The sequence below is a fragment of the Perognathus longimembris genome, chromosome 22 (genome assembly GCF_023159225.1).
Source record: "Perognathus longimembris pacificus isolate PPM17 chromosome 22, ASM2315922v1, whole genome shotgun sequence".
Classification (NCBI taxonomy): domain Eukaryota; kingdom Metazoa; phylum Chordata; class Mammalia; order Rodentia; family Heteromyidae; genus Perognathus; species Perognathus longimembris.
In genome coordinates, this window is record NC_063182.1 from 26,045,758 (window position 1) to 26,060,719 (window position 14,962).

The window sequence follows — 14,962 nt, forward strand, 5'->3', positions numbered from 1 at the left end:
ACAAGCACTGGGGATAGCAGTTTGGAGGTTCCTCAAAAAAAAAATTAATTGTAGAACTTCCCTGTGATCCAGCCATGCCACTCTTGGTCATCTACCTCAAACATAACAACTCTGGATATGGTAAAGACACTTGCACATCCGTGTGCATTGCTGTACTGTTGACAACAGCCAAGTTATTGAAACAGCCCAGATGCCCTACAGTAGACGAGTGGATCAAATGTAATACATATGCACAATGGGATTTTACTTGTCCATTACAAAAAAATAATATGATGTCATTTGCAGGGAAATGGATGAACCTAGAACAAGTCATGTTAAGTGAGGTAAGCTAAGCTCAGGGAGACAAACTATCCATGTTTATTCTCATACATAGAAGCTAAATCTAAAGTACAACTGGACATAGTAACATACAGAGCTCTAGGCACTCACATGGAACTAACTAATAGAGGATACTCTTAGGGGAGGAACCCAAAGGCTAATACCTCTGAACATGTAAAATACTATTTATCAAAATGAATTTCAGGAAATAGAAACACCATTTTGTTTTGCTTGTTGTTATTTTTTTTTTAGGGAGTATCAAAAAGAAATGGAGGGAGAAAGGGTGAACAAAGGCAGTTATGTATTCAATATACACTATTTTAAAACATGGACTGTGCAACTTGTGAGCAGGATCAGAGGGGGAACTCCGGCACAGAGAAGGGTGGGTGACATTGTCCAAGAACAATTGTACCTATTACCTGACTTATGGAATTGTAACCCTTCTATATAATACCTTGGCAATAACAATAAAAATATTTAATAATAAAAAAGAAAGTTTTAGCCAGATGTGGTTTGGCTTGTCTACAATCCTAGTTACTCAGGAGGCTGAGATTGGATGATCCCAATTAAAGGCCAGACTAGGCAACATATTAACATGGTATTTCAAAACACAAATAAATCCAGGCTGGGAATATGGCCTAGTGGCAAGAGTGCTTGCCTCGCATACATGAAGCCCTGGGTTTGATTCCTCAGCACCACACATATATAGATAAAGCCGGAAGTGGCACTGTGGCTCACGTGGTAGAGTGCTAGCCTTGAGCACAAAGAAGCCAGGGACAGTGCTCAGGCCTGACTCTAAGCCCAAGGACTGGCAAAAAAAAAAAAAAAAATTATACCAAAACAAATAAATACTTTTGAAGGTGTGGTAATACATTTTCAAGTTAGTATGCCCCACAAAAGATTAACTGATAATCACCAAGAATATGAAAATGTTCTGAGAAGGCTTTTGAAAATAAATAATTGAGAATTTGCTTTCTATATTTCTGGGATCCTTGGGAGTTTCTTTTCTTTCTCAATTACTTTTCTGCATTTCACTTGCAAAGGCACCCAGAGGATAACTTTAGGGGATATAGTGTTATATATGTGTAAATTATCTGAGAAGCCAAATATTGAAGGGTCGAATCTTGGAGGTTTTATTAGAGCATTATCAGTCTGCAGGCAGCCAGTTGTTACAAAGCCTGCAGCCCCAAATACCTTTAACACAATCAGGAAACAGGCCAGAGAGGAAAGATAGAATGACGCCATGGTGACTGGAGACAAGCCATAAGACAGGACACAGGAGGCAAACATGGAGGCATGTGGCATGGCGTAATGGCGTCTGAGTGGGCCGGAACCTAAATAGAGTCAGGTCAGGGGGCTGGGTCACAGGAAGCTCCCAGGCCCAGGCACTTGACTGACAGGTTCAATAACCTATGGGCCAAGTGCTCACTCCTGCCTCTAGGGGTCCCTTCCTCTAGGAATTCAGGCATACCCATCAAGACAAGATGCCAGCTAGTACAAGTTGCCATGTGGCCAGTGATGGCGCTGCCCAGATCTGATTTCCATATTACATTATCAAGAAGAAAAAAATATTTAGAGTTAAGTGAGAACCACCGATATATTATATGAATTAAATTTCAGAACTTTCTCTTTTGCTATTGTCAGTAGATCTTTCCTTTTGGGGGAGGGGTGACTGCTGTGTATTAAAGGGGTCTGATGATATCTGCAGCAATTTTAATAGAGTGATGCAACTGAACTATCATTCACCAACACTGCACTTGTAATACAAATTCCTGAGAATGGAATAGGACAAATACCTAAGAAAATGTATTTGTTTGTACCAGTCTTTATGGATCTGTCAAGTCCTTCACCAATATAGGGGAATTTTAAGACCAAATGGTGCTGGATTTACAAGCCGAAGATAGAATGACGGAACAACAGGAAAAGGAAGCATGAAGACATTTAACATGCATATCTTTAAATACAGTGGAACAAAGAACTCTTCCAAAACCTGCAATCAAGTCTATTTAAAGTACTTGACTGATATTTAAAGTACTTGACTGACACACTGGCACACTAGTGGGGGTGGGGGAGGAGTGGCTGGGGGGTCCTCTTAGCAACTTTTTAAAACAAGAACCTAGAGGATGAAATTTAAAGCATAAAATGGGTATGGTCTTGCAGAGTCAATTTTACAATCTTCAAATTTAAAACGATGTACTTTTATGAGTAAAGGAAGGAAGATATGAGTAGAAGAGCGTTTCAAAGGAAAATGCATTTAGTATGTTTTTATTCTTAGTAGAATAAGCAGATTCTTTTTCCTGGTTATTTACCTTTATGCCTTTAAAATACCCTCCTCTACAAATGTAGCGTTTAGAAAGGTGGCCACTATTTACATCCTGGTGCCTGTCTCTATGCCTTTTTTGTGTGTGTACAGTCATCTTTCAGTATATGAGAGGAGTTGGTTGCTGGAACCCATACAGATATTAACAACTCATGGATACTCAAGTCGTTATATAAAGTGATATACCATTTCCATATAACTTAAATCTTCTGGTTTAAATAATCTCTAAATCACTTATAATACCTAACACAAAGTAAATGCATGTAAATAGTTGTATTGTTTTTGAAAATAATAGGTGCAAGTTTGTATGTGTTTGTTTTCTTTCAAGTACTTTCTGTGTAATGCAGATTGAATTTGTAAACATGGAACTCACAGATATAGATGGCTGAATGTATATTTATCTTTAATGAAATTTCACATAGCACAGTTTTTGAGCAAAGATAGCAAAGGAGTATCATTGACAAGACCTAGAGTAAAAATAATAAACAATATACTTGGATAAATCTTTTCCAATTTAAGAAAGAATACTCAAGCCAGGTGCCAGTGGCTCATGCCTGTGATACTAGCTACTCAGAGGCTGAAATCTGAGGATCACGGTTCAAAGCCAGGACAGAAAAGGCCACATGAGACTCTTTTTTTTTTTTTTTTCATTTAACCATTAGAAAACCAGAGGTGGCACTGTGGCTCAAAGTGGGTAGAAAGCTAGCCTTGAGCAAGAGCTCAGCTACAGAGCCCAGGCCCTGAGTTCAAGCTCCATGGCAGAAAGAAAGAAAGAAAGAAAGAAAGAAAGAAAGAAAGAAAGAAAGGAAGGAAGGAAGGAAGGAAGGAAGGAAGGAAGGAAGGAAGGAAGGAAGGAAGGAAGGAAGGAAGGAAGGAAGGAAGAAAGGAAGGAAGGAAGGAAGGAAGAGAGAGAGAGAGAGAGAGGGAGGGAGGGAGGGAGGGAGGGAGGAAGGAAGGAAGGGAGGGAGAAAGAAAGAAAAAGAAAGAATGGAAGGAAGGACAGTTGGTTGAAAGAAAGAATGCTTAGTACAGAGGGCTTTGAAAATCCAAAAACCTCTTTATTCAAGAACTTTGGCATGCAACAGGGCTTTAGTCTGGTCAGTATTTTGTGCTTGCTCTGCTTTGGGGGGAAGGGTACTTCTTGAAGAAGTGATCTGGAACAGTGCTCCTAAAAGCAGTGATGCAGTCATCATCATTTTCCAACCTGGAAGTGCTATACAGCAAGCATTCTACTGAGGGATTATGGGTCCTTGCATAGGAGTCCATACTAGCTGTAGGATGTGTATTGTGACTTCTGAGCTCATGGCAAAGTGCCAAGAATCAGAGCTGCAGGGCTGTGCCAAGTCTAGTTACACCTCATTTACTTGGTGACCCAGTTTGTAGTGTCTAACTGTAGTGTCTAAATCCAGCTGGACGAATATTGCAATTCTTTTCGACTTATATTCATTCATTCGTGTAGCTTTGTCGCATTAACCTTGCAAATTGACTCAGACCTCCTGGGCTCTCTTTAGCTACCATTTATTGAGCAACATCATACTAGGCTATGGGCTAGATGTACTAAATTTATAAATCTATGTAATTGACAAAGTTCATATAAAGCAAAGAATACTACATAGTCATAAAGTACTTCAAAGAATATCATCAGCCTGTTGTTGAAAAAAATCTTACTACTTGTATAGTTAAAAAAAAAAAAACAACAGGGCTGGGAATGTAGCTTAGAGGTAGAGTGCTTGCCTAGCATGCATGAAGCCCTGGGTTTGATTCCTCAGCACCACATAAAAAGAAAAGGCCAGAAGTGGTGCTGTGGCTTATGTGATAGAGCACTAGCCTTGAGCAAAGGAAGTGGGGGGCAGTGCTCAGGCTGAGTCCAAGCCCCAGGACTAGCAAAAAAAAAAGCACACCTTTTCTCCTAATATATCCTCATACCATACACAAAATACTTGTGATCACAAACATTCCTGGAAGTTTCTTCCATACTACGTAATTCTTCCTTTCCCAATAGACACCACTCAGTGTCCTACAGTTCAATAATTTTTTAGAATAAACAGAAGTAATACATATGGTACTAGTAAAGGGTTCCATCCCTCACTACCCAGCCCTCATTTCAGGTGCCAAACAAAAGCCCCAGATTGGCACCAACATTTCTGATTAAGCAGCAATACATCACATTTTTATGACTTCTTTCTTGGACTTAATAATTAGCTCAAGATTTGTTCGCATACCTTTGGGAAACACTCATTAGCCCATTTATTATATAATAAAGGATGTGTTAAAATATACAAATGAACATATAGAGAGGAGGTTCATAAAACAAGGTGTGAGTGGATCTAGGACCCAGCACTTTTTCTCCCTGTGGAGTGGAAGGATACCAGCCTTCCAGCACATGTATCGCATGTAGGCACAATTATTGACTCCACTTCTAGTTCTTCTTCCTTTTCCTAGAGGGGGGTTGGGTGGGACTGAAAGATTCCTGATAGTAACCAGTCCTAATAAAAAAAAATACTAGGACCAGTCCTAATAAAAAAATACAAATCACTTCTTTCTATATGGTGAAAAATATTTTTGTTTTGATGATATGAGTAATAAAAGCTCATAGGAAGTTTGTCACAGTTACTCTATAGTCCTATAAATTAAAAACCCACTGGTGTTGCCCTGAGTGATCAGTCTGTTTCATTGTTTCCTGTTCAAGGACACTGGGCCTTTTTCTTCACAGCAGGGATTTCTAACCTGTGGGATTCCCTAAATCCCTCTTGAGATATGAATAGAGTTGTGCACATCATTCCAATCAGAAATGGCATTGAGGGGCTGGGGATATGGCCTAGTGGCAAGAGTGCTTGCCTCACATACATGAGGCCCTGGGTTCAATTCCCCTGCACCGCATATACAGAAAATGGCCAGAAGGGGCGCTGTGGCTCAAGTGGCAGAGTGCTAGCTTTGAGCAAAAAGAAGCCAGGGACAGTGCTCAGGCCCTTAGTCCAAGCCCAGGACTGGCCAAAAAAAAAAAAAAAAAAGAAATGGCATTGACAAAAGGATTTAAAGTTTCTGGGTATGGTTTACAGCATACAGCTATAATCCCAGCCACAAGAGAGGCGGAGGCAAGAAGATTACCAGTTTGAGGCCAGCCTGGGCAAAATGGTAGCAAGAGCTATCTAGTAAACTAAACAAAAGAAAAACACATGGCTTAGTTATGTGGTATGATGCATTAGAGCACTTGTCTAGCATACAGAAGGCCTTGGTTAAATCTCAGCACTGAGAGAGAGATCATAAACTTGCTTACCATTTCAAAGCTGGCATGTGATTGACTAGGAAGTTGCCACATGTATGAAAAGGTAGGACCATTGTCCTGGAGCTGTGGTATTCTTCCCTTTGTATTGTCATCATGTCTCAGGACACTCTGAGGCTTCATTATACTATTACCAATATTTAGGCAGCTTTTTGATTTCCTCCTACAACTTCATTATTTTGAAAACTGCTTTTATAAATTGAGTTCTGAATCAGTAGAAAAATCTTTCTTATGAGCCACAAGAGATCTGCAAAAGTTAATGCAATTAATTCCTCCCATGCCTCCCCAGTACCCCAGGTAAAACTGATCGGAGCCATCTATGTGCTCTGTTTTTAACTATGCTCAAGCATGAGGTGTCTGCTGACCCCTCAGCTGGCATCTCGGAGCTGGTTTTGGAGGTGGGGGAGCTACTTCCAGTGGTACAGATTCTCCATCCATGTGCACAGGGCTGTGTACTCAGAGTCTGCTAATGAGCCAGGGGGTGCCACACATGTCCCCCGAAGATGGGCCAGACTTGGTGTCTTGGAGTTTGGATTGAGCAGAGACACACAGACGTGGATGATGACACTGCTGTTCCTTTCAGGTGTTAGGAAGGAGTCCCTGCGACATGTTGAACTCCAAGCAAGGAATGACACAGCCAGGCCTGAGAATGGAGAGACAGGGCCGGGGGCACGATGTGCCTCACTGTTTACTTTCTGTACATTAATATTAGAAGGAGGAGGATTAGAGAAGTCTACCAGGTGGCTTTTGTAGCCTATGGAATTAGAGAAATGAAGAAAAAGAATTTTACTTGAGTTAAATAGGATTAGTCTTCACATCTAATCTCAATCTTTCATTTCAGTGGCTAGAACATATTTGTGGTTAGGACACATGTGGAATAAGTTGGTATTGAGTGATTTCTCCTACTGTGGATAGATGAACTGTGCTCTAAGAATAAGCCTTGCAAAGATCCTGAGGCAGGATTGGGTTTGAAAAATTGGACGAACAGAAAGAAGCCAGGGTAGTAGAAACAGCCATGTAAAGGCATCTATGGTACAGGAGGTAAACCTAAATGGTTTCATAACAGGCAAAAAAATAACAAGGATTAAAAAAGTTTTCATGCAAACTCCAGCTAATGTAGTAGAATACATTTACACGCTTCTCAGAGGAGCCAGGGCCTGGAAATTGAGCAGAACCTCTCCTTAGCCTAGGACCCATGCATGACTTTCCTTACGACAGCAAGCATTAAGAACAGGTGTTCTGGCAGCTGGAAAATGATCTAATCTCTTTAGGCTTAAGTTAAAGGGGAAATTGAGTTGAATGATCCTGTTGCTCTATTCTTGTCTTTATGTTTGACGTTCCATCTTTTACTCAGAGTCTATTTATACATTAAGCTTATCAGAAACTATTTGTGAATACACTGAGATCATGAAAATCCTTGCAAACTGGGTATTATTTAAGCCATGTTCTCCTTTCACCAAGTCATACCACATTGCTAGCTTTAAAAAAAACACAAAACAACTCGTTTCTATTTCATTCATCTAGAGCTTTTCTTCCTTGATTGATAGTAGTGTCCTGTATTTGGAGTGTATTTATTCTTCAGTCAATGCCTAGCTTGTCCGTCCTGAAAAATTTCTCTAACCCCCTAGATTCTCCTTTATAAAGACATGCCACCCCAGTACTATAAAAGTATATGAAGTACTATAAAAGTTGTCAGCTGGTGAACACATAGGTATTATGCTGTGAGGACAGCAAGCTAATTCTGATTTATCTTTGTGCTTGGATGATATTTACTTCTCTTCAGACTTCCATGGGAGACATCTTTAAAAAATTAAGGAATTTTAGTTTGGCTAAATATTTTCTAAATGTTTAAGAGATAAGCCAAGTTCTAGTCAGTTGCACACACACACTTCTCACTGCACAGATAGAGAGTACTTCTCAGCTAGTGTTAACCATCCTCATGCTGTCAGTATTTACAGTGCATTCTTCCTATGCAGAGTTCATTTGGCAGCTTCTTTGCAACATAGATACTTAAAAGTAAGGGATGTAGGTATGCAGGCCATTTTGAGACAGAAGCTATGTATTTTACTCTCCCTTCATCATTTACTTTCTTTTTCTCAATTAATATAGGTATATAAGACAACTTGAAAGAGCCCAAGAAGGATTCCCTCTTACACATCAGTTGACCCCATCAGTAGAAAATAACCCCATATATATTCCAGGGATCATGCAACATCTACTTTCAACTCTGACTTATCTTTCTTTAAAATATGAACAATAAATGCTTCAGTTGAATGAATTGTCACTCTGTCATAACTGACCTTCCACCACTTTTATGAGAGCATAGATACATAATGGGACAGTTGGAAGCAGACCTCTTGTCTCCCACTAGCTATGACCAGGGCCAACCACATTGTATACACACTCCACTGCAGTCCCTCGTTTATAAAGTGGGGATAACAATAGTGTAAGGTTTGTATTAATTAATGTGAAGGTTTAATTGTCATTATATATGGCACTTAATATACACAGGACACTCAGAATAGTGTTCTAACAGTTTTTACTATTACAGTATTTAATTCTAATATTCCAATAGAATGAATGCCTGTCACATCATAAACAAATATTCGTAGCTATTATATAATGTGATCAACATTTGATGTTCTAGTATTTAATGAGTATGTGTGAATAAAAAAGGCTTTTTTCCTTGTCTTTTCCTCAGGGTAAAATTTCACAAGTAGAATTACATCTTTGGTATACACTGCTAAATCACCCTCCATCATGGTGCACCATTCCCATGCTCTATGGAACTGTGAAAAAAAAAGCCCCCCCCCCCCCAACCCGGTACACAGCAAATGAAGTTTCCAGAAGAAATTCATGCAGGGAAATCACAACTGCCAGACAATGAGTTTTACAATTCTTCTAAATCACTGAAAATTGAACAGCTGGGATTCCCATTTCACTATTTATATACTCTTCAGGCATAGTTACAGAAACCACTTAACACTGAATGTGCTTAGAATATTATTCTGATTTTTGTTTGAGAAGCTATGTGCATTCGTTCAAAAATTTGCTATTGTCTGTGTTAAGGTATCTTCTCCCACTGAAATAATATTTTTATTGTTTTCCAGAAAAAAGCATCGAGCTTGGGGAGCAGTCCCCTGACCAGAGCCCAGGCCAGCAGAGCAACACCAGCCGCCAAGGTCAGTGGACTCTCTGAACATGAGGAGATCCAATCCCCTTCTTACCCTCAGCCTGCCATCCGTGGGTGGGGCTTGCAGGGAGGAAAAGAGTGCTCAAATGTCACTACAAAGTTATTTTTAACAAAGTGTCACTTCTGTGCTTGAGAAAAAGATGTAACTATTATTCCAATGATTTAAGAGGTAACAAAACCATTGTGTTTATTGTGATTAATTCTTGCAAATATTAAGTATTTAATAGATGTTATGATACATATCTGTAGGTATATTAGACATACTGTGATAGATACTATCCTCTGACTTTTGCAGAAAAGAATTCAAATCCCTCTTGTGAGCGTTAACCATACTGGGCTCCGGGCTAAGTGCTCTCTATAATTCTGCTATGTAATCCCCTCGCAGCTGTGTTGTAAATCCCTTCTTATTTAAGGAAACCCAGGGCTCAAACAGATAAAGTGACTTGATAAGCTCACAAAGCCAATAAGATGGTGAGAGGACCTGAACCAGGTTTTTCATTCAAACACTGTTCTTGACAATTCTGCATCCCCTAAGTTCTGATTTGAAATTGCTTGTAAAGTCCCAAAGGCACCCAAATCAGTCATAACTTATGACTGAGTATTTCTTGTAATATCATCACTCATAACCTCACTACCTATTTTTTTAATCACTGGATTTTACCTATCCAATCAAGAAACTATCATTTTAGCTTGTTTGTTTGTTTGTCTGTCAGTGGGGCTTGAACTCAGGGCCTAGGTGCTATCCCTGAGCCTCTTTGTGCTCAAGGCTAGCAGTCTTCCACTTTGAGCCACAGTGTCACTTCTGGCTTATGAGTGGTTAACTGAAGGTAAGAGTCTCATGGCGACTTTTCTGTCTGGATTGGCTTTGAAACAAGATCTTCAGATCTCAGACTCCTGAATTGCTGGGACTACAGGAGTGAGCCACCAGTCCCTGGCTTAGAATTTTTTTAAGAAAGCATTTTGACCTGCAAAATTTGTAACTATACTATGGTAGTTGGTGATATTTTTAATTTATGCTGCTTGTGTGATAGGTAATCGATATTTTAGATGTCTACCAGGGCTCCAAAATCCTAAAGGCCCCAAATAATAAGTCGGCTGAGAGGCAAAGAGAGTCTGAGCCCTCTAAAGTTAGGCGAGCCTCAGTACTGCTATCTCGACTTAACAGGTTGAGTCTGCTTTATATTGACATTCTCAATGTTCTTCTTCTAGCCAGTAAAAGGATAAAAATAACTGAGAGATGATGATTGTAAATGCAAGGGGCGAATTAATGTTTGAGACCAATGTAAATCCCAAAGTGAGGCTTACGCTCTGTGTGTGCATAGCCATTCTGTCACTGCTGGTGCAATCACAGGGATGCCCACTGTGAGGGACTCTTTGCTCACACAAACCCAAGTTTGCATTTCCTCTTTGCCACGTACTTCCTTAGTCTCCATAGCCTCACCACATGGGAGCCAGACTTCTGTTGTCAGAGCTGTTGTGGAGCTGAAGGGAAAATAAAATATATAAAACATGCAGCCCTGTACCTGGCTTTTGATTGTTGTGGGAACATAGAGACACAGGTGTCTCTGTTGTGATTATTTCTGTCCCCATTTTCTGTTGTTGAGAGATCTTCAACTAGAAAATTTCTCCTGAACATGTCTGTTTATATTATTAGGAGCTATATTTAACTTACAACCTAATTTGTGCTTTAAAAAAAATAAGAGATATAGTTGGGTGGCAGTGACTTATACCTGTCATCGTAGCTATTGAGGAGGCTGAGATCTGAGGATTGATGTTCAAAACCAGCCTAGGCAAAAAAGTCCATGAGATTATTAACTCCAATTAGCCACCAGAAAGCCAGAAGTGGAGCTGTGGCTCTAATGGTAGAGTGCCAGCCTTGAGCTAAAATGTTAAAGGACAGTGCCCAGGCCTTGAGTTCAAGTCCCAGGATGACAGAGGTGAGGGAAAGAGGGACAGAGGGGAGGAGAGGGAGAAAAAGAGAGGGCAGAGGGAAAGGAAGAGGATGGGAGAGGGGAAGAGGGAGAGAGATCAGTAGCAAAACCTACTCACACTAATGAATAATGAAGTCATTTTTAAATGGTATGCAGAATTACTATCACATAGTTTTGGAAGTTCAGCATGCAGTTGGAATCTGGACTAAGGTTTTTTCTTGAAAAGAGTGCATGGAAGGCCTAAGCATCTGGCCCTTTTGCAACATATGTTTTGCCCAGTCTTTCTAAGGTGGGCATTTATTTAGAACTTAGTCCTATCTCCTCAGGAAGTTGTAGGAGCTGGTGCATGTAGAAAGCAAAGGTATTCTAGATGACTCTTCATTGTTTTACTATTTAAAAGCAAACCTCCAATTTATTCCTTGGCTTCCCAAAATATTATCATTTCTTTCCTCCAATCTTACCTCTCCTGTTGCTCTTTCTCACTATTTTTTCTGACTCACTGTCCACTGGTTTCTGGAATAGCAGATTTTCCAGATTAAATTCTTCCCTCCCACTTTTCTCATATATTCAACTCTCACAGAGTTGCAGAGGAAACACTCACTTATTTGTTTTGTTGCTAGATTATAAGGCTGCAACTCCGTATGAATGGCTCTTTAACAATCACCATTCCTAGGCCTCATTGAGCAAAGCTAGAGGCGCTAGCATGTGGCATAACTTGGAGCCTTTTTTTACAATTGCCACATCATATACAAGCAAAGCAATATACTCCCACAACAGTCAAAACGTTGTGACTAAATGGTCGCACAAATGGCAGGGAGAATTATTCCTGCATTTTTTGATTCTGGACACATTCAGCCTGAAAACTAAAATAGATGATATTTTTATTATTATTGAAGACATGTTAGGTTCGGCATTTAAGAATAAATATTTTATTTGAAGCTTATTTGAAAACTGTATATTATAGGATGTTTTCCACACATTGCAAGACTGTCATGAAAATTCTAATACAATGCGTAGTTATGCCTGCAAGTAGAATCCCTTCTTTCCTGTTCTAAGGCTTAGAAGACCCAAAGCTCTTTGGGGCTGGGAATATGGCCCAGTGGCAAGAATGCTTGCCTCCTACACATGAAGCTCTCGGTTTGATTCCCCAGCACCACATATATGGAAAACGGCCAGCAGGGGCGCTGTGGCTCAGGTGGCAGAGTGCTAGCCTTGAGCGGGAAGAAGCCAGGGACAGTGCTCAGGCCCTGAGTCCAAGGCCCAGGACTGGCCAAAAAAAAAAAAAAAGAAGACCCAAAGCTCTTAGTGAAGCGGTAGTAGTTCATACCTGTAATCCCAGCAATGGAGAGGTGGAGATGGGACCATTATGGTTCCAGGCCAGGCAAGGGAGAACAAATAATGTTATTGAGGGGATCTTATTTCAAAAAGAAATTGGATGTGATAGAGCCTACCTATAATGCCAGCTATGTGGAGGGCAGAGATAGAACAGTCACAATCTGAAGCATGCTGTAACCAGAAGTGACACCTTCTCTGAAAGTAAACCAAAAGGAAAATTGACCTGTTGACTTGAACTCCTTTGCACAACTACTTAAAGATATATATATATATATATATATATATATTTTTTTTTTTTTTTTAAAGAAGAAAAAGAAGGGCTGGGGATATGGCCTAGTGGCAAGAGTGCTCGCCTCGTATACATGAGGCCCTGGGTTCGATTCCCCAGCACCACAAATACAGAAAATGGCCAGAAGTGGCGCTGTGACTCAAGTGGCAGAGTGCTAGCCTTGAGCAAAAGGAAGCCAGGGACAGTGCTCAGCCCCTGAGTCCAAGGCCCAGGACTGGCCAAAAAAAAACAAAAAGAAGAAGAAGAAAAAGTAGGGGAGGGGTGGAGGTGTAGTTCAAGTGATAAAGTGCTCAAACTTTACTACTACCCTCTCCACGACAGGAAGGTCCAAAGAATATCAGTAGTACAGACATTTATAGCCCCAAATAGTTTCTTTAAAATGTTGAATGCTTAGACTTTACTTTTTTTTTTTGGCTGGTTCTGGGGCTTGGACTCATGGCCTGAGCACTGTCCCTGGCTTCTTTTTTCTCAAGGCCACTTGAGCCAGAGCGCCACTTCTGGCCATTTTCTATGTGTGTGGCACTGAGGAATCGAGCCCAGGGCTTCACGTGTATGAGGCAATCACTCTTGCCAGTAGGCCATATTCCCAGCCCCTAGACTTTACTTTTTTGTAAATAAATAAGGAAGGTTAATGAGGCTGCAGAAACTGTAGACTCTTATTAGTCAATCTGAAAGCACTTGTGATTTATAATTAGTCATGCAGTTTTATTGTTGGAAGACTTCTCAGTTCTCAGCCAATTTCTGTTTTTTAAAAAAATTGTTAATTTTAAATTTTTGTTATTGTAAAGAGGGGCTATAGTTACATAAATCAAGTAATAAGTACATTTCTTTTTGGACAATGTCACCCCTTCTCTCACTCTTTCCTAGTTTCCTCTCCTGTCCCCATACAAAAGTTGTGTAGTTCATTTTCAACGCAGTGTCTAATGAGTACCACTGCTGCATTTGTTCACTCTTTGTCTCACCGTTTCTCTTTGTGCGCACTGTACCCTCCCAAAGACATAAACAAACAAGACAAATAGAAAAGTAAACAAAAGCACCAGTGGAGAAGAAACCTCTTAGCCAGCTCTGGTGTCTCACACCTGTAATCCTAGTTACTCAGGAGGCTGAGATCTGAGGATTGCAATTCAAAGCCATCCTAGGCAGGAAAGTCTGCAACATTCTTATCTCCAATTAACCTACAGAAAACCAGGAGTGGTGCTGTGGCTCAAGTGGTAGAATGCTAGCCTTGAGCAGAAGAGGTCAGGGACAGCACCCAGGCTGAGTTTAATTCCCATGACCAACAAAAACCAAACCGAAACAAAACCCCTCTGATTTCCATTTCCTGGAGTTCATTTTGATAAATATTATTTTGTATGATCAGATGCATGTAGGAATTGAGCCTTTTGTTCCTCTCCTAAGAGTACATTTGCCCTTTGCTATATTGTGCTTCACTGTATTTCGGGCTTTTAAAAAAATCTAATTTGGATCATGGAGTTTTCATTATATAGTAGGAATTTTGCAGTATAAGCGCATGTAGATGATATTTATAATTTAAATTATTTTTGCCTAAAAATTTAAAACAATATAAAAATGTTAATTCCTGTTAATAAGAGAGTGGGAAAGGATTATAGGAGAGTGGGAAGAGTTTATAAAGCCTTAAAATATATAAATAATAAAGTAAATATAACAGTTCTACTTCATGGATTTTCTCTGGAATGTAACTCCTGTGATAGGTGAGGGAGTTCTGTATCTGTAAGCAAATGCTTAGAGTCCTGTGTAATTATTTTCTTGTTAATCTAAACTATTATTTTATTAATTAAATTAACATATAATTACAGAAGAATATATATATATACACCCATATATATACATATATTAGCTAATGTATAAATAAAATTTTGGAAATAAGACTCAATCAGTCATTCTCATATTTTTGTGTTCATATTGAATCAGTGAGAGTGCTCATTAAAATGAGAATTCTGATTCAGGAAGTCTGGGAAAAGGCTGAAAACCTGCCTTTCCAGCAAGCTCCAAGCTGATGCTGTTGGTCTGGTAACCATGCCAGGAGTAGCAAGGAGGCGGAGGGTAATCAACTACCTGTGCCTTTAGCATCATTGGAAAATCCGGCCCAAATACAGTTTGCCAAGTTCCTGGGAGGGGAGTAGGTAAGGCCCAGGATTTGCGTACAAAACAAGTACCCAAGTACTTGTTTTCAGATACAGATAACCCGAACACCACACCAGAGAAAGAGACCCCCTTGGGGAACAGGATAGCCAGGGCATCTTGGGGGAGCAGACATCACCCTCATCTTCAA

At 39.9% G+C, this 14,962-nt stretch overlaps 1 protein-coding gene across 3 annotated transcripts in view; it reads left to right on the plus strand.

Moving 5' to 3' along the window:
- Positions 1-14,962, plus strand: part of Cast (calpastatin) — a 97,065-nt gene that overhangs the window by 11,871 nt on the left and 70,232 nt on the right. For all 3 annotated transcript variants that reach the window (XM_048331480.1, XM_048331479.1, XM_048331482.1), the window contains exon 3: positions 9,032-9,103. In XM_048331480.1, coding sequence (XP_048187437.1) covers positions 9,032-9,103 — 72 coding nt within the window. The remainder of the gene's footprint in view (positions 1-9,031; positions 9,104-14,962) is intronic.